The 27,997-nt window shown below is 66.2% G+C and overlaps 1 protein-coding gene across 5 annotated transcripts; it reads right to left on the reverse strand.

Moving 5' to 3' along the window:
* Positions 1 to 455: 455 nt before the first annotated feature.
* On the reverse strand, positions 456 to 27,989 carry SBF1 (SET binding factor 1). 5 transcript variants are annotated; one of them, XM_070053091.2, is made up of 42 exons: positions 27,741 to 27,987; positions 21,529 to 21,614; positions 21,077 to 21,214; positions 20,324 to 20,482; positions 20,130 to 20,240; positions 19,824 to 19,847; positions 19,506 to 19,611; positions 19,271 to 19,403; positions 19,089 to 19,197; positions 18,903 to 19,016; positions 18,712 to 18,789; positions 18,269 to 18,382; positions 18,062 to 18,190; positions 17,880 to 17,978; positions 17,597 to 17,801; positions 17,404 to 17,516; positions 16,754 to 16,903; positions 16,182 to 16,250; positions 15,939 to 16,097; positions 15,595 to 15,863; positions 15,337 to 15,509; positions 15,181 to 15,254; positions 14,903 to 15,098; positions 14,606 to 14,733; positions 14,251 to 14,429; positions 14,009 to 14,145; positions 13,706 to 13,913; positions 13,407 to 13,603; positions 13,183 to 13,320; positions 8,869 to 8,946; positions 8,393 to 8,574; positions 8,128 to 8,307; positions 7,720 to 7,821; positions 7,452 to 7,637; positions 7,255 to 7,381; positions 7,058 to 7,188; positions 6,749 to 6,979; positions 2,068 to 2,175; positions 1,763 to 1,974; positions 1,200 to 1,287; positions 997 to 1,128; positions 456 to 908 (listed from the first exon to the last, which is right to left on the reverse strand). In XM_070053091.2, the coding sequence occupies exons 1-42, from the start codon at positions 27,793 to 27,795 to the stop codon at positions 810 to 812; spliced, it is 5,706 nt and encodes a 1,901-aa protein (XP_069909192.1). In that variant the 5' UTR covers positions 27,796 to 27,987; the 3' UTR covers positions 456 to 809. The 5 variants fall into 5 exon arrangements, 4 of the variants coding, with proteins under 4 accessions (XP_069909192.1, XP_069909193.1, XP_069909194.1 ...); XM_070053092.2 differs by lacking the exon at positions 19,824 to 19,847; XM_070053093.2 differs by lacking the exon at positions 8,869 to 8,946.
* Positions 27,990 to 27,997: the final 8 nt, after the last annotated feature.

Below are 27,997 nucleotides of genomic sequence, written 5' to 3' on the forward strand. Positions count from 1 at the left end.
CTCACATCAAGGAGGGCAGTCACAGCCACAGAAACCACAAGGGCACCCCGAGAACCGGAACCCCGTCAGGTTGCCACGGGCATCACCCCGAGCTCTGCCAGGCACCCCCATGCCGCGAGGAACCTCTCCCCACCACTCCCTGGGAACCAAGCAAGCCTCCCACCAGCTCACTTGTCTGACCAGGGACCAGCCAGCTCCACGACCTGCATGCTGAACTGCCCCCCCCCACGACCCCCTGTGGCTTCCCTGACGCCAGCTTCCACCCTAGAGGCCGTCCCCTCCATCCCTGTCAGGCCCGGAGGAATGAGGTGGCCATGCAGGCTGGGGAGATGGGTGGGTCCAGGTAGCAGGGAAGGCCCATGGGGACGACATCACCTTTCTGGGCAGACTGAAGACTTGCAGGGCCACAGGCTCACGGAGGGGCGGGGGACGTGGGTGAGGCAGGCACGGGAACACATCGTTAGTTCTCTTTATATAGACTCTGGTTCTAGAAACAGTTCACCTGCGGCCGGCCGGCCGGGGCCAGCACACTGACAGGGCTGGGCTGGGTGGACTATTTACAGGCCCGTCTTGGGGCTGTACCATGGCTGCCTCTCGCACAACACTCAGCCACAATGCCTCAATAAGTTAGCGCCGGCCGGGCGGTGGGGGGCTCCTGGAGGGGGAGGGGACTGTACACACAAGTGCTGGGGGCTCGGGGCCTCAATACTGTCGAGGGCCGGGGCTGTAAACATGGCCGGGGCGGCCCTGCCCACCCCTAGTGGTCTGTAACGACTGGAAGCAGAGCAGCCCGGGCAGGGCCGGGAGGATCAGGCGTCTGACAGGCAGCTCTGGATCCGGTCCACCCACTGCTGGGCCGAGGGCACGTCCTGGGCACAGAAGTTGTAAACGCGACGCGTCGTCTTCACCTGGGGAGGGGCGGGTCGCTGACTCCACGGCCCCCCCGCACCATGGACAGCCCCTCCCCCTCCACCCCCGGCCCCAGCCTGGGCTCACGTCAAAGAAGGCCTTCTCATCCACGGTCTTGGGGGCGCCCATGGTGGGCGTGCCAGGCGCCACAGCCTCCACTTCGGCCAGGTCAATGACACCCTTGCACTCCGTGTCCACGCGGTGGTCGTAGTAGCGCAGCTGGGGGGGGGGGGTGGAGTCAGGGTGGCCCATCCCCCACCTGCCTCCCCCTCTCCCTACTGGGCACTTACCTGGTGCTTGGTTTTGTCCAGCACAAACCAGCGGGCCTTCCAGGGCTTCATGAAGGCCCCCTTCTTGTACAGGGTGCCCTCGTAGGACCTGTGTCGGCAGCAGAACCCGCCCCAGGCCGGCCATCAGGGAGCAGCCAGGCCAAGGCGGTCCCTGGGCTACAGGCTTCCCCACAGGTCAGAGGGTAAAGGGTGTCCCACACCACGGCCAGAGGAGGCACACACAGCAGACGACCAGGACGGCACAGCCCTCTTCAGGCTCAAGGGGTCGAACGGGTCCTGCTGGGCTTGGCCTCAGCTACCGCCTGCCCTGGCCTCATGGGTACCCCACAGCCCCGTGCCTCTGCTCCTCCAGCCACTGCAGCCTGGCTGTGATCACCAGTTCTGGATCCCAATCCCAAGCGTTTGCTCACGCTTGGGCCTCGGCCATGGCCTTCCCCACAGATCTGTCCACCCTCAGAAATGACCAGAGCACCCTAAAGGCACCCGTGCCCCCAACCTGGGGAGTGCCAAGGCCCCAGGCCCTCGGCTCAGAAGCGTCCGTGCAGCGGTGGCAGGCTCCCCACCTGTTCTCACTCTCAGCTGTCTGGAACTGGCTGTACAGGGTGCTGGTGCTGCGGCGGGCGGCCTGCCGGGAACTTGATGCAGTTGAGCCACTGCTCTGGTCACTGTCCAGGCTGAGGCTCAAGGTGGAGCCCACAGGCCCCTCCTGCAGGTACACACCCAGCGAGCGGCGGTGGTGGGGCACACTGGACACCAGCAGGGAGCTGGGGGTGGCCTGGGGACGGGAGGGTGGGGTCTGGGTCAGGGCTGGGCAACCTCTGCGGCCACTCTGGGACACACCCACCCTGTCTGCCCCGCCCCCACTCACACGCCCATCTGGGCGGCCTTCAAGGCGCTGTGCAGCCTTCACGCGGTCCCAGGTGTCCTTCCAGCGCTCAGGGGAGCGGCCCAGCTCCGTCTCCAGCCGCTGCAGCTCCTGGGAGAAAACGGGAACCACAGGTTATTCACAAGAAAACAGCTAGAGGGGAACACGAAGACAGGAGGCCAGAAAGCAACAGAAAAGAGATTCAATGAATATGTGTTAACTGGAGTGTAGACAGCAAGAGTGAGGTTAAGAGAAGTCGAGAAACTGCCCAAACCAGGCGCTGGTGCTGTGGCGTTGATAAAGCCACCGTCTGCAGTGCCGGCATCCCATATGGGCACTGGTTCGAGACCCAGCTGCTCCACTCCTGATCCCACTGTCTGCTATGGCCTGGGAAAGCAGAAGATGGCCCAAGTGCTTGGGCCCCTGCACCCACGTGGGAGACCCGAAGAAGCTCCTGGCTTCAGATCGGCGCAGCTCTGGCCATTGCGGCCATCTGGGCAGTGAACCAGCAGATGGAAGACCTCTCTGTCTCTCCCTCTCTGTAACTCTGCCTTTCAAATAAATAAGTTTTACCAAAAAAAAAAAAAAAAAAAGAACTCTTAAGAAACATTCCCCAAACCAGATGTGTCAAATGACATTGTACAGACCCTAACAGGCCGGTCAGCGGACACACACACACACACACACACACACACACACGTTTCAGGAAAACCAAACAGAAGTAAAAAGACACATTCTCTCCCAAAGAACAAATGGGAAACTGGGGGACAGATCGCTGACTTGTCTCCACACGCAGCCAGGACCGACGTGAGCAGGAAGCAGCTGTCTCAGGACCACGCAGGTAAGCCCTACAACCGCCCGGCACCCTGTCTGGGGCCCTGCTGAGTGAGAGGGCAGAGGTGTGAGCTTAGGGACACCTCGCAGGCAGGTCACAAGGCAGCGCTAGAAACCCACAGGAGGCCCAGTGAAGCTGCCGGGTGCGGGCAGCAAGGCCTGGAGAGGACAGGCGGCTCCACGATGCTGGAAGGTGAGGAGTCCCAGACAGCCAGAGCCACAGCCGTGCGGTGAGGGTCCCCCCTCCACTGTGAGGCGCCGGGGGGTGAGCTGGGGCAGCACGGCAGGTTACGCTGCCGCCCACACAGCTGCTCCACGGTGATCCCGCTCCCTGCAAAGGAGCCCCGGGAACCAGCGGAAGGTGGCCCGGTGCTTGGGCCCCTGCCGTCCACGTGGGAGACTCCAGCCTGGCCCCGCCCTGGCCATTGCACCACTGGGGAGTGAATGAGCAGACTGGAGACTCTCTCCCTCTCTGTAACTTCCTTTTAAATTAAAAAAAAAGAAAAAAAAATGGTGGGAATTTCATCTGACAAACGGGGGCCTTTGGGAGGCGATCGGACCAGGTGGGCCCTTGGGGCTGGCGCCGTGGCACGTCCCCTCCGTGCCCCTCCCTGCTGACGTGCCCAGGGGGCAGCAGACGGGTGCCCAAGGACTCAGGGTAAACTGAGAGTCTGGGTGGATAGCTGCCGTGGCCATCTGGATAGTGCCCAGCAAACGGAACATTCGCTCCCCCGTCCCCTCTCTGACACACAAAATCAGAATTTCACATATACCAATCAATCTTTGGAGGGAAAGAAGCAGAGACAGGAGACGTGCATGGCCCATTATCTTCTGTGTGATGCCCTGGGCTGCCTTGGGACTCCACCAGCAAGGGCACCGGCACACAGGCGCTCAGCCTTGCACCTGACCCGGGAGCCAAGGTAAACCCTTGCCCGGCCTCGGGTCCCTGGAAATGGCAACTTCGACTGCAACCCTGCAGGCGCTCTGCCTTAGGAGTGCTCCTCACAGAGCTCAGAAGCCTGGCAAAGACCACCCTAAAGGACGCAGGGCGCGCACGGTCCAGCTTACAGCAACTGACCAGAGAAGCAAAGCGGCAGGCACACGTTAAGACACAGACCCAGAAATGAAGCACACAGCACACACAGGAAATTTGCAACAGTCACTATCCATGTGTGTTTCAAGACTTAAAGATGAACATAAGGATTAAATGAAGAATTTTTACAGAATTTTTTAAAGATTTTATTTACTTGAGAGGTAGAGTTACAGACGGGGAAAGACACAGAGAAAGATCTTTCATCTGCAGGTTCACTCCCCAAATGACCGCAACAGCAGGAGCTGGGCCAGTCAGAAGCCAGGAGCTGCTTCTGGGCCTCTCACACGGGTGCAGGGGCCCAAGCACTTCTACTGCCTTCCCAGGCCACAGCAGAGCTGGATCAGAAGAAGAGCAGCTGGGACAGGAACCAGCACCCACATGGGATGCCAGTGCCACAGGGGTTGGCTCAGCCCCCTACACCACAGTGCCAGCCCCCAAAACTATTTTTAAATAGAACAAATAGGGGCTGGCAGGGTAGGCTATGCCTTGTGATGCCAGTGTATCATACCAGACGGCCAGTTCAAGTCCCAGCTGCCCCACTTCCAATCCAGCTCCCTGCTAATGCTCCAGGGAAAGCAGTGGATGAGGGTACAAGTCCTTGGGCCCCTGCACCCACATAGGAGGCCTGGAAGAAGCTCCTGGTTTCTGGCTTCAATCTGGCCTAGCCCTGGCCGTTTTGGGGAGTGAACCACCTCTCCCTCTCTAACTCTGCCTTTCTAATAAATTAAATAAATAAATAAGAGTACAATTAATACATTTTCAGAGAACAAAAGCTGAGGAATCTGTGCCGCAAACCTGCGTTGTAAGAAAAACATTTTAAAATTTATTTATTGGGGCCAGTGCTGTGGTACAGCGGGTAAAGCTACTGCCTGCAGTGCCGGCCTCCCATTTGGGTGCCAGTTTGAGTCCCGGCTGCTCCATTCCGATCCAGCTCTCTGCTGTGGCCTGGGAAAGCAGTGGAGGATGGCCCAAGTCCTTGGGTCCTTGCACCCGCGTGGGGAGACCCCAAGAGACTCCTGGCTCCTGATCAGCGCAGCTCCAGCCATTGCGGTCAACTGGGGAATGAACCAGTGGATGGAAGACCTCTCTCTCTCTCTTTGCAGCTCCTTCTCTTTGTAACTCTGCCTTTCAAATAAATAAATAAATAAATCTTTTTTAAAAATCATTTATCTATTTGGAAAGAGAATGCAGAGAAAGAGAGTTCTCCCATTTCATGGCCGTAACAGCCAGAGCTGGCCCAGGCCAAAGCAAGAAGCCAGAAACGCCGTCCTCCTCCTGGCGTGGGGAGGCCCTGCAGTGCATGGCGCCGTCACTTGCTGCTCCCACACCAGCCCGAGAGTGTGACAGGTGTTCGGTGCAGGTGTGAGATGCCGGGCGGGACGCCCACATTCCAAACTGGAGTGCCCGGGTTCAAGTCCCGGCTCTGCTTGATCCCAGCTCCAGCTGAGCCACCTTGGCCCTGCCACCCACGAGGGAGACCCGGACGGTGTTCCTGGCTCCTGGCTCTACCGTGGGCATTCGGCAGTGGAAGCTCCCTCCCGACACAAGTACACGCTGTAAGTTCTCGTGTGTGAACTGCTGTGTTGAAAATAAACTACAATTGCCGTCCCGGGAGACCACTAGGAAAACAGCAAACACAGAGGTACTGCTCAAAGTACATAAGACTGAGTACCAACAACACAATTTCAGACAGAAAAAGGGGGAAAAGGAGCAAAAAATAAATGGGTGAAATCAACAAGGTGCTATCCTTAAGCCCAACCCTATCAACAACTACATTAATTGTAATTCAACTAAAAATCCTAAGACAATCAGATTAGGCAAAAAGAAGACCCAAATCCTGTTACAAAGACCCAGACGAGTCAAAAACAGAAGTATCGGCACCGACAGGCTGCGCGGATGCTGTCCTGGGAAAGCTGACCCAGCCTCGCAGGCCAGCAGCACCAGAGACAGAGGGACTTGTGGGTGCCTGTGGGCCACCCTCAGGCACAAAACCACGACCCCATGCTCCCCCAAACCCCTGGATGCTCAGTGCCTCTGGGCCTGGCCCCACGCCGCGCCATCAAAATACGTTCCACCTCCCGCAAGGCATCAGTCAGCACCCCCGCTGCCCACACCAGCGAACAGAAGCCCTGAGGCCCTCAGATGACGGCCAAGGCCACACAGCCAGCGTCAGGGAGCGGAGCACAGACCCTGCTGAGCTCTGCACCTGGGGACCGACCGCGCAGGTACAGAAGGGGCACCCTCTCAACGGCAACACACACCAGCACCAAATAGCCCTGCACTGGGCTCCTCTGCTTCCCAGGGGTCTCCTGATTCCGGAGCCTGAGCAGACGCGCCCACCACCGCCCGCAGGGCGAGAGCCCACCACCGCCCGCAGGGCGAGAGCTCACCACCGCCCGCAGGGCGAGAGCCCACCACCGCCCGGAGGGCGAGAGCCCACCACCACCCGCAGGGCGAGAGGCCACCACCGCCCACAGGGCGAGAATCCACCACCGCCCGCAGGGCGAGAGCCCACCACCGCCCGCAAGCTGCCAGGACAAGCGCCCAGAAGCACAGCGGCTCACGTGGAGGGGTGGGGGTGGTTCTGGGAGATCCGTGCTCCCTCGGGGCTGAACCCAGGGTGGTGCCTGGGCCTCTGAGAGCCAGAGCAGAGGGGCATCCCGCGTGACCCTGCACACACCCACCCAGCCGGCCCTGGCCGCCCGCCGTGCTGACACCGGAACGCGCCCCACCCACGCCATCTGGTCCACACGTTACCTCCAGCAGGCGTGAGATGGCATCGGGCTGGGCACGGGGGCGGCTGTCGTAGCACGGCCACACCACACGGCGCCTGCTCTGGGGAGCGCTTCCGTCAGGCCGTTCCTCCTCGGGGGGCTCGGGGGGGCCCTGGGCCAGTTCCCAGTCATAGGGCGGGCCCTCAGCCAGTGTCTCCTCCGTGTAGAAGTCCCACACCTTCAGGTTGGACACGTTGCTGTAGGGCCGCAGGACCTGGGGGCAGGGCTGGCACTGAGCACCCGGGGCACCAACGGCCGGCCAGCCGCCCTGCCCGACCGGGCCCCGGCTCACCTCCGTGTCCTCAGGCGCGTACATGTAGTTGTAGAACACGGGTGTCCTCTTGCTGAGTCGCTCCACGTACTCCCACACGGACCTGCAGGCCAGCTGGCCCCTGCGCTCCCCCTTCTCCTCGTACAGCAGCCCTGCAGGGGGCAGCGCTGAGCCCGAGCCCTGCCAACCAGCCGCCGTCCCAGGTCCCGCCCACATACCCAGCTCAATGCGCTCGTAGTCCGAGTCCAGCAGGAAGGTGCGGAAGCGCCGGGAGGTGTGGTGGTAGCCGAGGAACTTGAGGTAGAACTGGCTGAACTCAAACTCCATGGGGAACTGCAGGTGAACCTGGCACACGGGAGTCGGCGGTCAGGGGCAGCGCACGGCCACCCGCCCGCCCCCTCGGCCGCCTGCCAACCTGGTGGACGCAGTCCAGGAACTGCAGGAAGACGGGCGTGAAGCCGCTGCTCTGCCCGGCCAGGGTGTGGGCCCCTCGGTGGCTGAAGCGATGACCAAACGACAGCCACTCCTTCTCCACCAGCAGGCGGAAGCCCTCCAGCGTGCGGTAGAAGGGGTCTGACAGCAGCTGCACCAAGGACACCACCTGGCACAGAACAGGCGCCAGCTGCCAGCGGGCCGGAGGGGCGGCCTGGGAGCCCTGGTCCCCGCCCCGGGCAGCCACACACCTGCGTGGTGATGTCCCAGCCGTCCTCCAGGCTCACCAGCACAGAGGAGCCAGAGTCCAGCAGCTCCACCACCAGCACCGACACCTGCAGCAGCTTGTGGATCTGCAGGACAGGCAACTCTGACCCTGGCACCAGGCCCGGAGACCACGCGTCCGCAGCGCCCCGTGAGGCTGCGCGGCGGGGCCGCTGTGCTCCTGCTGACCGTCAGCTTCAGCTCCCCCTCCCTCGGGGTGCCAGGGCCCCCCTCCTCAGCCCTCCGGCACGCACTCACCCGGGCACCTGGGCCCAGGAGGCCACCCCCGACCCGCATCCCAGCCCTGGCCACTCTCACTGCCGACCTGTCCCCGGGGGGAAGTGGCCTGTGCTGCCCCAGCACCAGGCAGGCAGAGGGGCGGGGCAGGGCAGGACCTGGGTCAGCCACTCCGAGTCCTCCAGAGAGCGCAGGAAGGAGGCGGGGCCGGGCTCAGCAGCAGGGCAGCCGGGCACACAGGCTTTCAGCAGCTTCTTGAAACTGGCCTTCACCTGCCTGACCTCGAAGACCTCGATGGGCACCAGCTCCCACTGCTGCAGGGGGTCGGGCCGCACACCCTGGAGGGAGCCCAGGCACGGTTGAGACGTGTTCAGTCTCACGCCCCACCTCCCGCCCCCCAGTGCCGGCCCCCACCCCCATCACCTTGAGCTGGGCTTTGTCCCCAATGATGTAGAGGGCTGCACGCTGGGGCCGCAGAAAGCCTGGCTCAGGAGGGGCCCCATTGGCCTGGGGGGGCCCCAGCGCATCTCTGCCGGCGAGCCGGGAGCCCACGTCGGTGCCGAGCCCACTGCTGCGCCCGCTGGCCCGGACGCTGCCCCACTTACCTGCGGAGGAAAGACCAGCTGAGCCCCCCAGCCCTTGGGGGGCATCACTTACCTGGGGCCGGCAGGGCCTGGCTTCCAGGGAGGGGGCAGCAGGGAGGGAGGGGCTGGCGCACAAGGAAGCCCAGAGACACATGGGAGTGGCCTGTGTTAGTGTGTGCAGCAGGACCCAGTGAGAGGCAGGTTAGGAACCCGCGCCGAGGGAGGGGGCCGTTAGTGTTCCGTGTGGAGGTTAGTGCCCAGGGCACCTCGGTACAGGCTGAGGGAGGGCCGGCCTGTGCGGGCCAGGTACGGTACCTCGGGGCGCGGTCCGTCTGGAGGCCGAGGCCGCCATGGGGTTGGACAGCGTGGTGACCCTGGCTCTGGGGCTGGGCACTGGGGGTACAGCAGAGAGAAGGCTCAGGCCTGGCCCCAGGCCGGGGGTGTGCACAGCTTGGCAGGGGAGGGGGACGAACAGGCCAGATTCCCAAAGGCCGCGCCAGAGGCAGCAGGGCTCATGACAAGTCCCTAGTCTCAGAGGAACACCCAGAGCTGCGTCTGGGGCCAGACAAGAGTCCCATATGGCGAGGAGGGGCAGGGTCTCTGGGCTGTCCCCAGACGCGTCCTCTCCCCACTCAGGTCACTCGGGGCAACCTGGTCCTCAGCACCTCCTGCACACGCCGCCCCCCACCAAGACCCCCGCTCCCAGACTCCTGCACACGCCGCCCCCCACCAAGACCCCTCCCTCCCAGACTCCTGCACACGCCACCCCCCCAAGACCCCTCCCTCCCAGATCCTGCACACGCCGCCCCCCCACCAAGACCCCCCCCTCCCAGACTCCTGCACACACCACCCCCCCACCAAGACCCCTCCCTCCCAGACTCCTGCACACGCCACCCCCCCAAGACCCCTCCCTCCCAGATCCTGCACACGCCGCCCCCCCACCAAGACCCCCCCCTCCCAGACTCCTGCACATGCCGCCCCCCCACCAAGACCCCTCCCTCCCAGACTCCTGCACACACCGCCCCCCCCAAGACCCCTCCCTCCCAGACTCCTGCACACGCCGCCCCCCCACCAAGACCCCTCCCTCCCAGACTCCTGCACACGCCACCCCCCCAAGACCCCTCCCTCCCAGATCCTGCACACGCCGCCCCCCACCAGGACCCCTCCCTCCCAGACTCCTGCACACGCCGCCCCCCACCAAGACCCCTCCCTCCCAGACTCCTGCACACGCCGCCCCCCACCAAGACCCCTCCCTCCCAGACTCCTGCACACGCCGCCCCCCACCAAGACCCCTCCCTCCCAGATCCTGCACACGCCGCCCCCCACCAAGACCCCTCCCTCCCAGACTCCTGCACACACCACCCCCCACTAAGACCCCTCCCTCCCAGACTCCTGCACACGCCGCCCCCCCACCAAGACCCCTCCCTCCCAGAATCCTGCACACACCGCCCCCCACCAAGACCCCTCCCTCCCAGACTCCTGCACACGCCACCCCCCCAAGACCCCTCCCTCCCAGACTCCTGCACACGCCGCCCCCCCACCAAGACCCCTCCCTCCCAGAATCCTGCACACACCGCCCCCCACCAAGACCCCTCCCTCCCAGACTCCTGCACACGCCACCCCCCCAAGACCCCTCCCTCCCAGACTCCTGCACACGCCGCCCCCCACCAGGATCCCTCCCTCCCAGACTCCTGCACACGCCACCCCCCCCCAAGACCCCTCCCTCCCAGACTCCTGCACACGCCGCCCCCCCAAGACCCCTCCCTCCCAGACTCCTGCACACACCGCCCCTGCACCAAGACGCCTCCCTCCCAGACGCCTCCCCTGCCCGGGTGCTTCTCCGTATGGGGCCAGGAAGTGGCCTCCACCCAGGATGCACAGCAGCGTCTGCAGGAAGGGAAGTCCGGAGACTTCTGAAGGTGGAGGACAGGAGGACGCTCAGCCTGGTCCCAGGCAGACCTGGGTCTGCTGGAACAAGGTGTCCTGGAGGTGTGGCCGTGGGACCTGAGAGGCCTGACCCTGGTGGCCAGGCGGCACCTGAGCTCCCGTGGCGGTCTCCAAGCACCCAGCCCTGCCTGCGTACAGCTCCCTGCAGAGCCCACGGGGGACACGAGAGGGCCGTGAGGCCACATCTGCCGCCTGCCACAGCCGGCATCCTCTGATGCTGCCCCTGAGGACTGGCGCCGACCTGAGACATGGCCAGGACCTGGCACGTCCTTAGGAAGAGGAGGACAAGACACAGCCGAGAGGAGCCACAGCTCTGCCTGTCAAAGGCGGCCCCACTCCCTCAACTGGGGGGACACTGAATCTGAGCCTGGAGGCAGTGCCGGCTCAGAATAGAAACGGTCGGAGATGTCCAAGGGACACTCGCGGAAGGTACAGGCCTGGGCGGCTGACAGACCCGAGGCGTCCCTGCAGGCACCACTCGGACCCTCTGAACCAGAGGGCACAGGGACCCTGGCAGGGAGAGGAGCGCCTCCTGCAGCCCCCCGCCCTGTTCTGGGCCCCCCCGCCCAGCGGTCAGCACCCGTAACAAGAGACACAGACAGCCGAGGGGTGGGCACGTGGCAGAGCTTGGGACACCCCCATCCCGCATCAGAGTGCCTGGGTTCAAGTCCCAGCTCCTCTCCTGAGTCCAGCTTCCTAATGCAGACCCCGGGACAGCAGATGGCTCGAGCAGTTGGGCCCCTGAAGCCCATGTGGGAGACCTGGGTTCAGTTCCCGGCTCCCAGCTGATGTGGACATCCGGCGCGTGGGCCGGAAGGGAGCCATCTACCTCTGCCTTTCTCAAATAAACAGTCAAATTACGGGGAGCACACGTGTTCAGAAAGACACAGCAGGGGGTTAGGCCACTGGTTGTTGTGGTGTTTTTTGTTGTTGTTGTTGTTTTTTTTTTTTTTTTTTTACACAGTTAGACAGTGAAGAGAGACAGAGAGAAAGGTCTTCCTTCTATTGGTTCACCCCCCAAATGGCTGCTACAGCCAGAACTATGCCAATCCGAAGCCAGGAGCCAGGTGCTTCCTCCTGGGCTCCCATGTGGTGCAGGGCCCAAGCAGGGCCATCCTCCACTGCCCTCCCGGGCCACAGCAGAGAGCTGGACTGGAAGAGGAGCAACTGGGACTAGAACCAGGGCCCACATGGGGCCCGTATGGGGTGCCGGCACCGCAGGCAGAGGAATAACCAAGTGAGCCACGGCGCCAGCCCCAGGCCACTGCTCTTGACACATGCAGGTTCAAGTTCCGGCTGCCGGGCTTCCAATCCAGGGAAGGCAGCCAAGATGATCCAAGTACCTGCGTGCCTGCCACCCATGTGGGAGACCAGGGTGGAGCTCCTGACACCTGGTTCGGGCCTGGCTCGGGCCTGGCTCGGGCCTGGCTGTTGCAGCCACTTAGGGAGTGAAGAACAAACGTTAAGACCTTGCTCTGTCTTTAAAAGAGAAAACTCCTCGCGCAGGGGCCCGTGTGGGGCACAGGCACAGGTGAGGGCTGCAGGTGAGCATAGTGAGCACGCGGGGCAGGGGGCTTCACCTCCTGTCACAGCGAGCACGCGGGGCAGGGGGCTCACCTCCTGTCACAGCTCCCACAGCTCTCAGGGCAGGGGGCTTCACCTCCTGTCACAGTGAGCACGCAGGGCAGGGGGCTTCACCTCCTGTCACAGCGAGCACGCGGGGCAGGGGGCTTCACCTCCTGTCATAGCTCCCACAGCTCTCAGGGCAGGGGGCTTCACCTCCTGTCACAGCGAGCACGCAGGGCAGGGGGCTTCACCTCCTGTCACAGCGAGCACGCGGGGCAGGGGGCTTCACCTCCTGTCACAGCTCCCACAGCTCTCAGGGCAGGGGGCTTCACCTCCTGTCACAGCTCCCACAGCTCTCAGGGCAGGGGGCTTCACCTCCTGTCACAGCGAGCACGCAGGGCAGGGGGCTTCACCTCCTGTCACAGCGAGCACGCAGGGCAGGGGGCTTCACCTCCTGTCACAGTGAGCACGTGGGGCAGGGGGCTCACCTCCTGTCACAGCGAGCACGCGGGGCAGGGGGCTTCACCTCCTGTCACAGTGAGCACGCGGGGCAGGGGGCTTCACCTCCTGTCACAGCTTCCACAGCTCTCAGGGCTGTGCACCCCATGTTGGGGGCAGAGCTACAGATGCGCCTGCTCCCTGCACCCTGAGCCCAGGGCCAGCCTGAAACACAGGACTCCAGGCCCCACCTCACAGGGACGAGGCGGGACGGCCCGGCTCCAGGGCCGAAGGCCAGCCTGGACCCTCTCAGCATGTGCAGGTGCTCAGAGGTGTGTGGCAGGTAGGGACAGTGATGGGGAGGCCAGCAGACAAGGACAGATGAGGACAGAGGCTCAGCGGGGGAGGGAGTGATGGGAAGGAGCAGGGGGGGTCTCGAGGGCTGCAGCCAACTCCCAGGCCCCAGAGACCCAGACAGAGAGATGGAGAGGCAGGCTGGTCACGGCCGCAGGGCCCCGGGACACTTACCTGGCCAGCCAGGCTTTCTGCCCCAGCACCACCAGCACCCAGAGGGACCCCCTCCTTGCTCTACACCCAGTCACTCCCGCCCCTTCCTGGCAAGTCGGCCATAAACGCCCCAAAGTCCTCCCCGCCCACCCCAGCCCCGAGGGCACTCACCGTGACTGCCCATGTGGGCCGAAGAGAAGCCGCTGAGCGTGTTGCGTCCAGACGCATCCGCGTAGCGGGGCATGGAGCTGACCACGGCCTGCAGGTACTTCTCCTGCTCCAAACTGCTCGAGTCCGCCTGGGACTGTCCTGGGGAAGAGGGTAGGGCTGGGGCCGGGGCTGGGCAGGGCAGAGTGGGGCAGGGCAGCAGCCCAGGCTGGGAACAGGGCCGGTACCTGGAGAAGGGGCGTTCTGGGCCTTGAAGAGGCCGACCACGCCCTTGCCATGCAGGCCGCCGGAGCGCAGCAGCACGGCCTTGGAGCGCCCGCTGCGCCAGCACACCACAGGAAAGCGGTTCTGGCGGTAGCAGCGGGACACGCGCTGCAGGGCGTTGTCCTGGACGCTCTGGGGAACAATCAGCAGCCCCGGGTAGCTGCAAGGGGGTAGAGACGTGAGGGCCGCCAGAGGCCGTGCCCCAGGCCCAGCCACGGGCCCCACACCACCTGCGCTCCCCACGCCCCGGCGGCCAGCTCACCTGCGGCAGATGGCGTACATGCGGTTGACCGGCGAGATGCGGAAGGGCTCGGACTTGGCCCGGCTCAGGCTGCTGCTCAGGGTGCCGAGGCCGAGGCGCTGGTAGTCACGGCAACACGCCCGCTCCACCAGGCTGCTCATGGTCATGCGGTCTGAGGGCTTCAGGGCTGAGGCCGGGGTCAGCGTGCTGGGCTCCAGCTCCTCCGACACTGCACAGGCCGGCACGTGGGCGCGTCACACGGAGCACCGGCCCGCCTGGTCCTTCCCGGGGCATCCTCGCCCGCGCCGCCCCGCCGGCCCCCACCTGAGATCTCGTCGTCCTGGTCCTCTGCGGGGGGCTGTGCCCGGTGCTCCCACCCAGGGGGGCTGTACTTCTTGCGGGTGACGTGCTGCCGCCCGATGGTCTTCTTGGCGTTCTTCACCAGGTTCCGGGACAGGGTTCTGCACGCGCAGCGCCAGCACCGTGAGACGGGGGCGGGGAACCAGGGCACGGGGTCGCCCACAGCTGGGGCCTGGCTGCCCAGCCCTGGGACCCCCCTTCCATACCTGAGAGAAGGGCCCTTCTCCTTGGCACCCCGGGGCGGCCGGCCGGGCGTGTGGGCGGAGCCCAGGGTGAAGGCAAAGGTGCCCCGGATGTCTGGCGGGTACCGCAGCTTGTGCAGCTGCTTCCGGAAAAGCTCGGCGCTCTCAGACCCCACCTCCTCGTCGAAGGCCATCTTCAGCAGCTGCGAGAGGCGGGGCAGCCCTCAAGGGTCTGGGCAGCCCCCAGGGCCCCGCCCGACCCTGGTACTTCTGGGTGCAGAAGCAGCCGAGCCGCAAGGGAAGGCCCCACGCTCGTGTCACGGTAAGCACCGCGCGAACCGCGGCAACCTCAGTGGCAGGACCCATGCGAGGCTCCCACCTGGAAGGTGCAGGAGCGCAGCTGGAGCCCGTCCTGCAGGAGCTGGTCCACGGGGGCCTGCACGCTGATGCGCTTCTCCTTGGTCAGCGCGGCCACGGGGAAGGAGCGGACCACCACCTGCTCCCCCACTGACCACAGGCCAGGCAGTCAGAAGCAAGGAAGAGGAAGGGCCCGCAGACCCGCAGGGAACCAGGCTGGGGAGTCCCGGGGAGGGAGGAGGAGCAGACCCCGGCCACCTCCCCAGCAAGGTAGCCCACCCCAGAGAGCTGGCTGGGGCGGGGAGGGCTGCAGGCTCACCCAGGGGGTCGGTGGGCATCCCCGTGAAGATGACGCGGTACGTGGTGAGGAAAACAGCACCCTCAGCGGGGAGCAGCGCGGGCCCCCCCCCACTGCCCCCTGCCCCCTCCTCACGGCCGTCGGGCAGCAGGTAGACGCGCAGGCCGTCCAGCACGCACTCCTCGCCGGGCAGCAGGCGCGGCCGCAGCAGTTTGGGCTGCTCGGGGGACAGGGGCGGGGCCTCAGGAGGAAGCCCCGCCCCCTGCCCCCGGCCCCCCAGCCTTGCCAGCCCCACGCACCTTCTGGATGGGGGGCAGCCTCTTGCTCTCCCGGTGCACGGCCTCCAGCGTCTCGATGTGCATCTGCACGATGTCTAGGGGAGACCAGGGCTCACACCCGGGGCCCTGCAGCTCCCCCCACCCCGAGCAAGTGTCCCCACATCTCAGCCCCCATACCTGGCACCATGACATGCAGCCCCTTGAGGTGGTCGCTGGTGACCCCGCTCTCGGTGCAGACCTTGTCCACGAAGCGGTTGATGAAGCGGACCACGGCCCCGGCCACGTCGCAGGTCTCTGCGTCCTCAAAACCACTCTCCGTGTCGTAGCTCTCAGCCACGCTGCCCGCCATGCTGGGCCAGGGAGGGGACCGTGGGCACAGGCCGCGGCCCCAGCCCCGGCCCTCGGCGCAAGGCCCCGCCCCGGCCCTGCCCCCACCTGTTGGTGACCAGGCTGTTGCTGGCGCTCTCCAGGTCCCCCAGCCCCGGCCGCTCCCGCAGCAGGCGGCTCTTGCTGCTGTCCAGCGGCAGCAGCAGGTAGCTCATGCGGTTGGCATAGTGGATGGCCTGGCTGAACACCGTGCTCTCCTCCTTCTGCACCAGCTCCTGCTGCTTCTCGCGACTCAGCGTCGGCCACAGGCGCCGCTGCTCGGAAGCCACGTCCAGGGCCGAGCGCTCGTCCTCCTGGGACGGCGCCTCCCCGACCTCCTGCAGAGCACACAGCACGTGAGCCAGGGGCACACAGGCCTGGGCCCTGCCCCACGCCCCGGCAGTCCTGCACACCTGGGAAGGGGCGCGGTCCTCAGCTGGCTCCAGGTAGAGGGCCCGGATGTGGGTCTGCACGTCCCCATAGAACATGGCTTCCCAGAACTGCGGGGTGCTCCACACCACGTGCTCCTGCACGCAGCTGTACGCAAACTGCGTCACTCCTGGGCTCAGCTTCTGCAGAGGCCGGGTGAGGGCTGCAGGTCATCCAGAGCTGCCGGCCAGAGCCAGGAGGACACCCGGGGCCAGCCCAGCACTCACCCGGCAAAAGGCCGTGACCAGGGGCAGCAGGGCGGCTGCGATGCCGTGCTCATCCAGGGAGGTGCAGTCCTGTGGGCAGAGCGCTGAGCCCACTGGGACCCTTCCCCTCTCACAGAACGTCCCTGTCCGCCTGCAGCCACCATGTGCCCCGGGGTCGCCCGGGCAGGGCGAGGACAGGGTGTCTCCCGACCCCCCACCCAAAGCCCAGGGTCCCAGCCTCCAGTGTCTCCCGACCCCCCACCCACAGCCCAGGGCCCCAGCCTCCAGTGTCTCCCGACCTCCCACCCAAAGCCCAGAGCCCCAGCCTCCAGTGTCTCCCGACCCCCCACCCAAAGCCCAGGGCCCCAGCCTCCGGTGTCTCCCGACCCCCCACCCACAGCCCAGGGCCCCAGCCTCCAGTGTCTCCCGACCCCCCACCCAAAGCCCAGGGCCCCAGCCTCCAGTGTCTCCCGACCCCCCACCCAAAGCCCAGGGCCCCAGCCTCCGGTGTCTCCCGACCCCCCACCCAAAGCCCAGGTTCCTGCGCCCGGTGTCTCCCGACCCCCCACCCAAAGCCCAGGGCCCAGCCTCACCTGCAGGCAGCAGTTCATCATGCGGACGACGAAGTCAAACTGCTGGTGGTCCAGGACCGCGCGGTTCTGCTGCACGTGCAGGTGCAGCTCCTGGGCGAGGCAGCGGCGGGCGGCACGTCCCTTCAGGGCCCTCAGCACGGCCGGGAGCAGCTGGGGGCAGGGACGAGTGGGGCACAGGGCTGAGGGCAAATGGAGCGACGAGGGGTGGCCGGCAGGTGGCCAGAGCACTGGTTCGAGCACAGAGGGACCCAAAGCCAAGCACACAGCGAGTATGGGCCCAGAGCCGGGGCTTCCCGACCAGCCCAGACAGGAAGGCAGACGTGCGGACGCGTGGGCGAGTGTCCCGCCCAGGCTGCGGCGCCCACAGGCTCGCAGGCCTGGAGCTACCTGGGGGCTCAGATCTGGACGGCGTGAGCCTGAGCGGCTCAGGGGCCCCACGTGCCTCCTGACAGCCGGGAGCTGCACGGGGACACCACGACACGGGAGACCCACGGGAGAGCGTTTAGAGCCTCTTCCACAGGCCGGGGTGAGATCCCTGACGGGCTCTCCAGCCGCTGAGACCAGGGAAGACGCCAGCCCAGCCACCTCCAGCGGTCGGGCAGTGCCCGGGCGAGAGCCGAGCCTCCTGAAGGCCACTGGCCAGGCCTCACCTTCTTGGCCTCGAGCATCTTGCCCTCGAACACGTAGGAGATGCAGTTACGCACCACCTCCAGCCGGCGGGCGCTGTTGGCGTGCAGCCCGCTGCACCGCTCCAGGATGGCCGCTGCGGAGACAGGACACGCTGGCCTGCCCGTGCCCCACCCCACCGAGGGCCTGGCCCGTCCCCCCCTCCTGCGTACGCACTCATGGGGGGTCCCGAGGGCACAGTGGTTCTCCGCTCAGCCTTCACGGCAGGGGGCGCGCCCTGCATCTTGGCGGCCGCCTGGTCCACGATCCACTGCACGGTGCCCTCGTCCAGACGGGGGAAGGGCCGGGGTGCCCGCCGCAGGTGACTGGCCTCCCCTGGCCTCTGCACCTTGTGCATGGCCACGGCCGGGTATGGGTTCTCCTGGGGGCGGAGGGGTGGGCGTGGGCAGCAGGCCGGGCTGGGCAGCAGACGCCCCGCCCACACCGCCCACGGGCTTACGTTCTTGTACAGCTGCTCTGCCAGCTCCTGGACGTGGCGCAGCACGCGCTGAGGGTGGCTCTCGTCCGCACGCATGCGCGCCACCTCGTGGGCCACCAGCTGGGGGGGCAGGAGGCAGGTGAGGCGGGCCACAGCAGCCAGCAGGGGTGGGGGGGTGGGCAGGCAGAGCAGGGCGGGCACACCTCGTCAAACAGGTCTGTGGAGCGGTAGGGGACCCCGCGCTCGGACACGAAGCCCGCAAAGGCCATGCCTTCCAGCACCTTCATCAGGAAGTCGTCTTCCACCAGCCCTCGCTGGCCCAGGAAGGCTGCCTAGGGGAGCAGGTGCAGGTCAGCCCGGGCCCCCAGGGGCTGCACCTGCCACCGCCCCTGCCGCGCCCTGGCAGCCACCTTGTGGAAGCGGATGACGGGCTCCGGGTGGATCCGCACGATGTGCAGGCACCAGCGGTAGCCCTGGAGGAGCTGAGCGAAGAGCCGCAGGAAGACAGCACGCAGCTCCTTGTCCTGGGGGCACAGTAAGAGCCAGGTCCACCAGCCCAGCCCTGCCCGTCCGCCTCCTCCACTCAGAGCCCAGTGGCACCTCCGGAACTCTGCGGGCAGGCTGCTGGTCCTTGGACCCTTGGAGCCGGCCCAGTCCCTCCTCAGGCTCCCTGCAGCCTTGCCACAACCACCACACCTCGTAGCTTGCAATTCCTCTGCTCCTGGGCCCCTTGCTGTCTGCTCTACAGGAGCCTGAGGCCCGAGGAGGTGGGGCCGCAGTATTCGGGGCACCAGCAGCCCGGCCATGGGCCAGCAGACCTACGTGAGAGGGTGCAAGGCACAGGGGACCCCACCTGCATCTTCAGGGAAGAGGTGGACGCTGTGGGTGGGGGGAAGGCCAGGTCAGCCAGCTCCAGCTCTGGATCCAGGACCTGCAGACACAGGGGGGACGGGGCAGCTGCATGGCCAGCCTCGGGTCCTGGGACTCCCCCTGCAGCCAGACAGGGGCATCCCACAAGCCCGGGGCACCAGCCGTCCCTCGCACCATGCTCAGGACACTGTGGGTCTGGCTCTGCAGAGGCTCCGGCAGGGGTGGGACGTGCACACACTCGGGGACGGTCACCGTGCCTCCATCGAGGTCCGCAATAATCACATCCAGCTACGGACCACAAGAACAGGCAGTCAGGGCCCCGCAGGCCCGGGGTGAGGCAGACCACGCCACAGCCCTCACCAGCTCCTGCGTCTCGGCCTGGAAGGCGGCGTTGACCCCGATGATGAAGGGCGTGGGCGTGCTGAGGACCTCCAGCAGCTGTGCCGGCAGGATGGGCACGTAGGTGAAGCTGCGGACCCCAGAGGACATGGTGAGCCCACACAGGGGCCAGGCAGGGGGCGGGGTGCTGGGCAGTCAGGCACCTGTATCTGAGAGGAAACAGCAGTGCCAGGAGGCCCCGGCAAGCATCGGCGAGCCGCTGGTAGCTCCGGGACAGGAAGAGGACCTTGTGCTCCGTGAGGGCGGCACAGAATAACGACAGCACGTTGGTGATGCCTAAAGGAGAACAGGCGTGGTGAGGCGGAGCCACGGCGAGAACCCACACCGGTGACGCACCAGAGCCGGGAAGGGCGGCAGGGACGGGACAGGCAGGCTCACCCAGCTGGCGGAAGAGCAGGGCCACGCTGCAACGGCTGATGGGCAGCGAGTCGGCCAGCGGGGTCTGGATGACCTGCCGGTCACCGGCCCCTAAAGAGATGGTTCTCTAGAGGAAGAAGGGTCAGCACTGAGCAGCGTGACCAGAGCTGAGGCCCCTGGAGCTCTGGAGGCCTGAGACCCTGACATGGAGCTGGCTGGGGCAAGCCCTGCCTCTGTCTGCCGAGCAGTGCTACAGAAAAGCTCATGGCAGGAGGCGGCTGCCTCTGACCTGGGACAGGAACAGGGCCTGGGAGGGCAGAAGAAACAAAGAATCCATACCGCTCCTTCCTCAACAGAGTCCAGCTGCACGGGACAGACAGGCAGAGAGACACGGTTAGACACCCAGCACACAAGGCAGGGAGCAGACAGGAGGACACCGACAGCAGAGACAGGCACACACCCACGGAGCGAGAGGACAGAGACCAGACCAAAGGGTGCCAGGCCCAAGGTGCAGAGTCAGGAGCCAGAGGAGCAGGCAGGGCCAAGGCAAGACTGCACGACAGCAGCTCTAAGACAGGAGGGGCGCCCAAGGCCTCAGGCAGCGCCCCGCCCGGCTGGACCCAAACACCTAGCAGCGAGACCCACCTGTGAGCCCCCGGCCAGGGGGACGGTGCAGGTCAGCAGGTTCCCAACCACATTCTCCAGGCACACGTTCAGGCCCTCCACGTGGATGGCGTAAATGAGACCAAGGCTGTTCTGCACGACCAGATCGGGGAATGGCAGTACAGCCGACGGCAGCACGCCACAGCCTGCCTCACCGCCCTGGCTGCCCACCTCACCCTGAACACCTCGGCGTGGTCCAGTCGTGACACCAGCACCAGTGTCTTTGGAGCAAACAGCTGGCCCGGCTGGGCCGGCACCGCGGGCGACAGTTGCACGAGCCCTCCGTCCTCGGCCTCCTCCTCCCTTTCCACAGTGTGCTCGGCGCACGCCGCCTCCTACAGACACAAGTTCGTCTCACCAGCCCAGGCCGGCCAGCCCTCCAGGAACTCGGGCCTCCGGGGGTAGGAGATAGCCCCAGAGGCAGAAGCAAGGGCAGGGGTCCGGCCTCACACGCGATGCACCCCAGAACCTGCCGGCCTCACACACGATACACCCCGGAACCTGCCGGCCTCACACGCGATGCACCCCAGAACCTGCCGGCCTCACACACAGTGCACCCCGGAACCTGCCGGCCTCACATGCAGTGCACCCCGGAACCTGCCAGCCTCACATACAGTGCACCCTGGAACCTGCCGGCCTCACACGCAGTGCACCCCGGAACCTGCCAGCCTCACATACAGTGCACCCCGGAACCTGCCGGCCTCACATGCAGTGCACCCCAGAACCTGCCGGCCTCACACACGATACACCCCGGAACCTGCCGGCCTCACACGCGATGCACCCCAGAACCTGCCGGCCTCACACACAGTGCACCCCGGAACCTGCCGGCCTCACACGCAGTGCACCCCAGAACCTGCCGGCCTCACACACAATGTACCCCAGAACCCGCCGGCCTCACACACAATGTACCCCGAAACCTGCCAGCTGACCTGCGTGGGCTCCACCGGCTCCCAGAAGGTCAAGCAGGCGCAGTAGTGCCGCTCAGAGTTGATGTCAGTGAGGACAGCAACGAAGAAGGTGGGTGGGCTCCTCTCGGGACACAGCTGCCACCCGCTGGGCTGGCAGAACTGCAGGGCCAGCAGTCAGCTGCCTGCACCCGCACCTGCAGGGGAACAGCCACCTGCCCCCGCCCAACCTGCCCTCCGGCATCTGCACTGCCGGCAGCCAGAGGTTCCCGACTACATGCAGCACCTGGCTCTGCAGCCCTGGGGACCCTGGGCCCCGGGGCCAGAGGGGCAGCCTCTGGTCACACCGTCCCCACTGCTGTGACCAAGTCCCAGCAGGACACGGCACCAGCCAGGCCCCCCATGGTGGCAGCAGGAGCTGGGTGCTGCAGAGGCTCCTCCCCACGCCAGGCCGGAGTGCAGGTGCTCCTACTCACCAGCTCGATGCCCTGGGGGAAGGGGTTGTCCTCCCAGTCCTTCTCCGGGAAACGCTGCAGGATCTGGCCCTGGCCTTCCCCACTCCCTGTGGACAGAGCACGTGTTCAGGGGCCAGTGCCGCAAAGCCGCCACCTGCGATGCTGGCATCTCATAATGGGCGCCCGCTCAAGTCCCAGCTGCTCCGCTTCTGATCCAGGTCCCTGCTAACACGCCTGGGAAAGCAGTGGAAGATGGCCCAAGCCCTTGGGCCCCTGCACTCACATGGGAGACCCGGAAGAAGCTCCTGGGTCCTGGCTTCCAGCTGGCCCAGCCCCAGTCATTACAGCCATTAGGGGAGGGAACCAGTGGATGGAAAATCTGTCTGTCTGTTTCTCTGTGTTTAACTCTCACCTTCAAATAAATAAATCAATCTTAAAAGGAGAGGGGCAACTGTTCAGTGCATTCTCCCACCTCCCCCTCCTGCGCCCACCACTGGCACAGGCCTCTGGACCCAAGTGGAGACTCCCAGCTCCCCAGGTCTCCACCTGGCACCAGCCTAGGCTTAGCTCTCAGGTCCACCAGTTCCCTAGAAATACTTCTGTGTGGAGGGACTGCCCGGCAACCAGGACCTCAGAGCCACCACAGGCCAGGCCCTGTCCCTGTGAGCACCACACACCAGGCCCTCCTCCCTCCTCCTTCCTCCCTCCACAGGCCAGGCCCTGTCCCTGTGAGCACCACACACCAGGCCCTCCCCCCTCCTCCCTCCTCCCTCCACAGGCCAGGCCCTGTCCCTGTGAGCACCACACACCAGGCCCTCCTCCCTCCTCCCTCCTCCCTCCACAGGCCAGGCCCTGTCCCTGTGAGCACCGCACACCAGGGCCCTCCTCCCTCCTCCCTCCACAGGCCAGGCCCTGTCCCTGTGAGCACCGCACACCAGGGCCCTCTCCCTCCCGCTCACTCTCACAGAACAGGGCCCCTCCCCTGGGGCCGGCAGTTCTGGCTCCTGCACAGCCCCCTTAGCCTCTGCCCCCAGAGCCGACCTCCGACACAGGCCCTCAGCCCCTGGTGCCCCCACAGCCGCAGGGCGCGAGCGCCATCAGCAAGGGCACAGGTCTGGCCTACAGGACGCACTCAAGAGCTCCCTGTCACCAGTAAACCTGGGCCACAGCATGTGCACAGAGGACTCACCCCTGTGGCGGGTTCAAGAGGCCTCTGCCACCACCCGCTCCTGTAGGGGGCGTCCACGTGGCTCACAGTCCCCAGGCCACCCCAGAGACAGGCCCCGACAGGTCCGGCGCCAGGTCCAGCACGTGCTGCTGTGCACATCACATCTCACAGCCAGCACGTCAAGATCTCAAGGTGCCCAAGGAGCCGTCCCCCACCGCGTGTCCTGTGTGTGTCCCCTTTGTCCTGGGACACGGGGCACAGCTGGAAAAGGGGCTGTCCTCCCGCGATGCACAGGCGTGGGGAACCTGGTGCTAAACCATTGGAGGACCACCTGCTTCGAGGCTGGGGCTTCGTACGCAGCAGAGCAGCTGCCTCACTGCGGTCTGTTGAAAGTCAGCCCTCGACACAAGGGTTTGAAGGAAAAAAGATGCCCAAGGAAGGTGCCCGCACAGCCTCTGCCCACCGGGGCAGGGGTGCGGCAGGTCTCAGAGGAACACGAGACGGTGGTGGCAAAGGGCCTGCACCCAGCCCGCACAGGCCACAGGGGAGCACACTGAGCTCTGCCCCAGGTCCCTTGGGCCAGGAAGAAAGGCTGGGGGTGGGGGTGGGGTGGGGGAGGGGCTGGAGGGAGGCCAGGAACTCCTTCTACTCCTTGAAACCCCAAAGCCCGCTGCAGCCTCACATCCAGACAGCTCAGTCCATCTGGGCACATGACCAACCCCAGTGACCCGACAGCACACACTCCCAGCTCCCCTGAAGGCACAGGTGCCAGGCCACAGCCTCACGGGACAGCCGGGGCCCAGGACGTCAGCACCGGCAGGCTGCTGTTCAGCTGGGAGCGACGGGGAGCAGAGGGGCTGACTCTTGACTCACAAAACCTCAGCTTCCTGCTCCCCTCCCCCATCTCCACAGCCACCCCACAGGGGACAGGTGTCGGGGCGGGGGGGCTGCAGGTGTCTGCTGGGGCTGCACCTACCTACACACACCTATGGGCTACCCCACTGTGGGTCTCTTCAGTCCCACCCCCAAGGACCATCCTCAACAGGCCCAGGCCAGCTCATATGCGCACACTCCCTACGCTGTGGCTCCTCCCCCCACCCACTCCACCAAGGGCCTCCTTGTGCTCAGCCCTAAACCACCATCTGGGCCCAGCCCTGGCTGGCACCCAGGGCTCACCCAGTTCTTGCCACGAGGCAGCAGGCGGAGAAAGGAGGAGAGAGTATGCAGCCAGGGACAGCAGCCTCTGCTGATGGCCTCCCCGAGGCCAGGCGGAGCAGGTGGCCATCAGAGGGCTGCTCCCAGCAGCCTCTCATCCCAACAGAGTGGGCACAGAGGAGGAGACCACTGTCCACACCACCCTCCCCCCCACTCCTCAGCTTCAAGGGCTCTGCAGGGGTCCACTGCCCTGGAGCTGCAGCTGCCCACCCCGGGGTAGCCAGTGACCCAGCGGGCGGGCCTCTCTGCCTGAGCTCCTCCTCTGGGCCCCAGCGGCCCCAGACCTGCCCTACCCATCTCACAGCGCCCCTCCTCTGGGAAGCTCTCTCCCGAGCCAGGTCTTGGAGGAGGAGCCCGGCAACTGCCTTTTCTCCACCGAGTCTGCCGTGACGACAGGTGCACCTGCCGGCTGGCTGTGCCGGACGGCGAGTGCCGGTGCCTGGCGCAGACCACAGCCTGATTAGGGCTGGTTGAAGGCTCACCGCTGGCTACAAGCAAACAGCTTCCAGAGCGCAGCCTGGGGGTAACTCCCCCTCACCCCTCTGAGACCCCAGATGCACCTCAGCTCCACACTCCCAGGAGGCAGGCCGCGGCCAGGCTCTGCCACGTCACCCCAGCGTCCTCTGCAGGGACCTGCACAGCCGAGCACCTCTCAGGGCCGCCAGGAGGGAGGGCAGCTTCTCTTCCCGTGCAAACAGCACAGCTGTGTGGCTCGCGGTACTCTCTGGGGGGCTGGAAAAGGGGCGGCGAGGTTCCCTGAGGCACACCCCAGGGGAAAAGCCAGGGCCCTGTCCTCAAAGTCCCTCCCGGAGCACTGTCCTGCAGCCACACCCCACAGTCAGCCCCGCGTGGGCAGCAGGCCTGAAAGGGGGGCTGGCCAGGGGGACAACTCAGAGTGCACACCCTGTCATCTCCTGGCAACACCTCGTCCCAGTGCCAGGCTCCGACGCCCAGAGCCTGGCCTCGCCAGCACACGCTGTGGGGTGGCAAGGGAAGGAAGCAGCCTCCTCGTCTGCCAGGCTGTGCGCCCGAGAGGACCCTGGGCGGCACTGGCAGGTCCACTGCCTCCTCCTCCTGTGAGGACACTGGGCAGCCCCACTGCCTCGTCTGCCAGGCCTCGCACCCGTGAGGACGCTGGGCGGCACTGGCAGCCCCACGGCCCGGCCCAAGCCCGGCTGTAGGAAGAGAAGGAAAAAGCAGCAGCAGCAGCAGGTTCCTGCAGCCCCCCCCCCCTCACTCCCCAGTCCTCCTCCCACCCCAGTCAGACCACTGCGGCTCTGACCCAAAGCTTTCGACCCCTTAGGTTGCTAGGGTGGGGGCTGGGAGGCAGCTGAGGCCAACCCAGACAGCCCCAACCTGCTTGAGAGGGAGGACGGGAACGTGGGTGGGGACAGCAGGCGGCCGAGAACGCAGCCAGCTCATCGAGCGTCAGGTGTGAGAGAGGCAAGGCCTGGGGTGAAAGGTCTGCTTCTCGGGTGCCGGGGCCAGCCCCACCTCTGACCCACGCACGTGGCCTCTGCAGCACCAGGGCTGCCAGCCAGGTCATGGTCAGGTCAAGAGTGTCTCCTTGAGTGTCCCAAAGACGCCTTAGCACTGGCTAGGTTGTGTTACATCAGCGGACCACCGCCCAGGCCTTCCTGGCCCCGAGGCCGGCAGGGTGGTCCGTCTGGTCCTTGAGCTGACCCGAGACAGGACCAGGACGCAGAAGGTGCTCTCCAGCGGCAGGGCCTGCAGGTGGGCGGGGCCAGCCGCCCGCACCCACGTCAGCCCAGACGCTTACCTTCGTGGCTTCTCCATGCCCCTCGAGTGATCACCAAGACGCTGCCTCAGACCTCAGACCCAACACAGGCAGCTGAGCCAAAGGCTTAGCACCCAGGTCCTGCACCCAGCAACTCGAGACAGGAAGCGCAGACCCAGGTCAAATACAAACTCTGCTACCCCAACCAGCCCCCCAACTCAAAACCTTGCACAGCTGCCCAGATGGCCTGGGCCTGCCAGGCCCTGGGAGCCTCCGCCTTCCTTAGGCACCTGTCGGGGCTGCGCCTAGAGATGTTCCCCACGTGCCCTGTCGTCAGCAGGACACTCCTGGAGCCTCCTGGTGCCGCTACACAGCCCAGGCGGTGAGTGCGCCCTCTCACCTCCAGACACAGCCAGGCCGGATCACCGACCTCACGGCTTCAGGGACCGTCTGGCTCCCTCACTGCAGCCTGAGCCCCTGGCCCGGGCCCCGTGTCAGCTTGTCCCTCCCAGGAATGCAGGAGGCAGGCAGCCGGCAGATGACCAGCTCCAGCCAGCTCCGGGGCTCCCTTGCCGCCAGTGCGGCGGGCAGCCCGGGAGTCACTCACTCCTCCCCGCCACGCAGGGTGAGCGGCACCTCAGGCTCCCGCCTGCTACCTTGTCCAGCTCAAAGGCTACACGTGCCAGAGGTGACCGCCCCCACGCAGCTCCCGCCACAAACACAAAGCATCCCGGAGTCCACGCATGTCTCCGCTCACCCACCGTCACTACCGCCACCCCCCAGCCCGGCTTCTGCTCCCGCCCCTGCCCCAGCCAAGGTCCCCACACCGGGGCAGCCCTCGGCTGGCCTCACCTCCCTGGACCCATGCACGGCTCTGCACCAGGCGGCGGGTGGGGCCTCCCCACTGCCCACCACACGTGCCTGGGAGCAGACGGCGCTCCCCTGCGGGCCAGCACAGCACTGACAGCGAGCCTGCGGGCACGGAGGACGGGTGACCGGCACGCCGTGGTCCTCCCCTGCGAGAACTCTGAAGACAGATGCTCCCGACTGACGGTGCCAGCAGCCGCGCGCTCGCATAGACGGCAGCAGAGAGGAGGAGCGGGCACTGAGCTGAGTGTGCAGGGGAGGGACACACCAAGAAATCACGCCGGGTCCAGCAGGTGGGGGTGGACACACGGACAGTGCAAACGGAGGCTCAGCAGAGCGGCCAGTCCTGCGCTGGGTGTGACGGCAGCAGCTGGACTGGCAGGAGGGCTCAGCCTCAGCTCCAGGTCCAGCCCCAGCCTGATGTCAGAGCCGAGCTGGACGACACCCTGCCCCCGCGCGCCGGCCTGGAGCGGGCGCTCACCCTCTCCGCGCCTCACTCCGCGCCCGCGACAGAGGAGGGCACCATCAGGCAACCTGGGTGGGCTGCTGGGTGGAGGAAGCGCACATCATGCACACAAAGGGCTGTGCAGGGCCTGGCACTCCAAGGACGCCGGCCAATGCTGATGTCATCGTCAGGCTCCGTCTCCTCCTGCCCCCTGGGCTGAGGGCTCTCGGACACAGGTGCTGAGCGCAGACACGGACCCCCCACACGGGCCCCCACCCGGGGCTTGGCTGACACGGGCCGCACAGCAGGCCCTTCGCCAGCAAAGTGCTCGCCCGCTCCCGGCACTTCCTCCTGCAACCCTCGCAGCCCCAGCTCGAACACACCTCTCCGCGAGGAGGCTCCCGAACCCCATCCCCTCGCCGGCACCCCACCAAGCCTGCTCGAGGCTTCAGACCCAGCATCGGGGCAGAGGAGGCGCCGGCAGAGAACCACCCATGCCCCCGGCAGCCGGCCAAGGCGCACGGCCCATCCCACCCCACGCGGAGTCCGGGAGGCTGAGCCGCCCCGGGGCCCTCCCACTTCCCCGGTCGCCGCCGGAGCACTCGCCCCCATCACGCGGTCCCTGCCCACCGCCCCGGCACAGCCGCAGGTGCCCCGGCCGGCCTCGCGCGGGCCCAGCGGCCGCAGCACCTCGCCGACGGCCCGGGGCCAGGGCTCCCAGGCGCCGGCCCTCAGCTCCAGCTCCCAGCCGGCCTCCGGCCCCCGGGCCCGGGCCCCCGGCCCTCAGCCGCGGCACTTACCGCGCGGGTGCGGCCCGAACGCCACCAGCACGAAGTAGTCCGCGAGCCGCGCCATGGCGAGGGGCGCGGGGCGGACCCAGGGGCGCGGGCGGGCTCCGCGGCTCGGGGACTCGAGGGCAGCGCGCTCATGGCCCGGCCCCGGCTCTGGACCGCGCACCCCGGATACCCCGGGCCCGCTCCGCGGCGGCAGCGGTGGCCAGGACTTCCGCCGCCATCTTCCCAGCCAGCCGGCCCGCCCGGCCACGCCGTGCGCCTGC

This window comes from Oryctolagus cuniculus, chromosome 11 (genome assembly GCF_051225735.1).
Source record: "Oryctolagus cuniculus isolate XC-2025 breed Fujian yellow rabbit chromosome 11, ASM5122573v1, whole genome shotgun sequence".
Taxonomy (NCBI): domain Eukaryota; kingdom Metazoa; phylum Chordata; class Mammalia; order Lagomorpha; family Leporidae; genus Oryctolagus; species Oryctolagus cuniculus.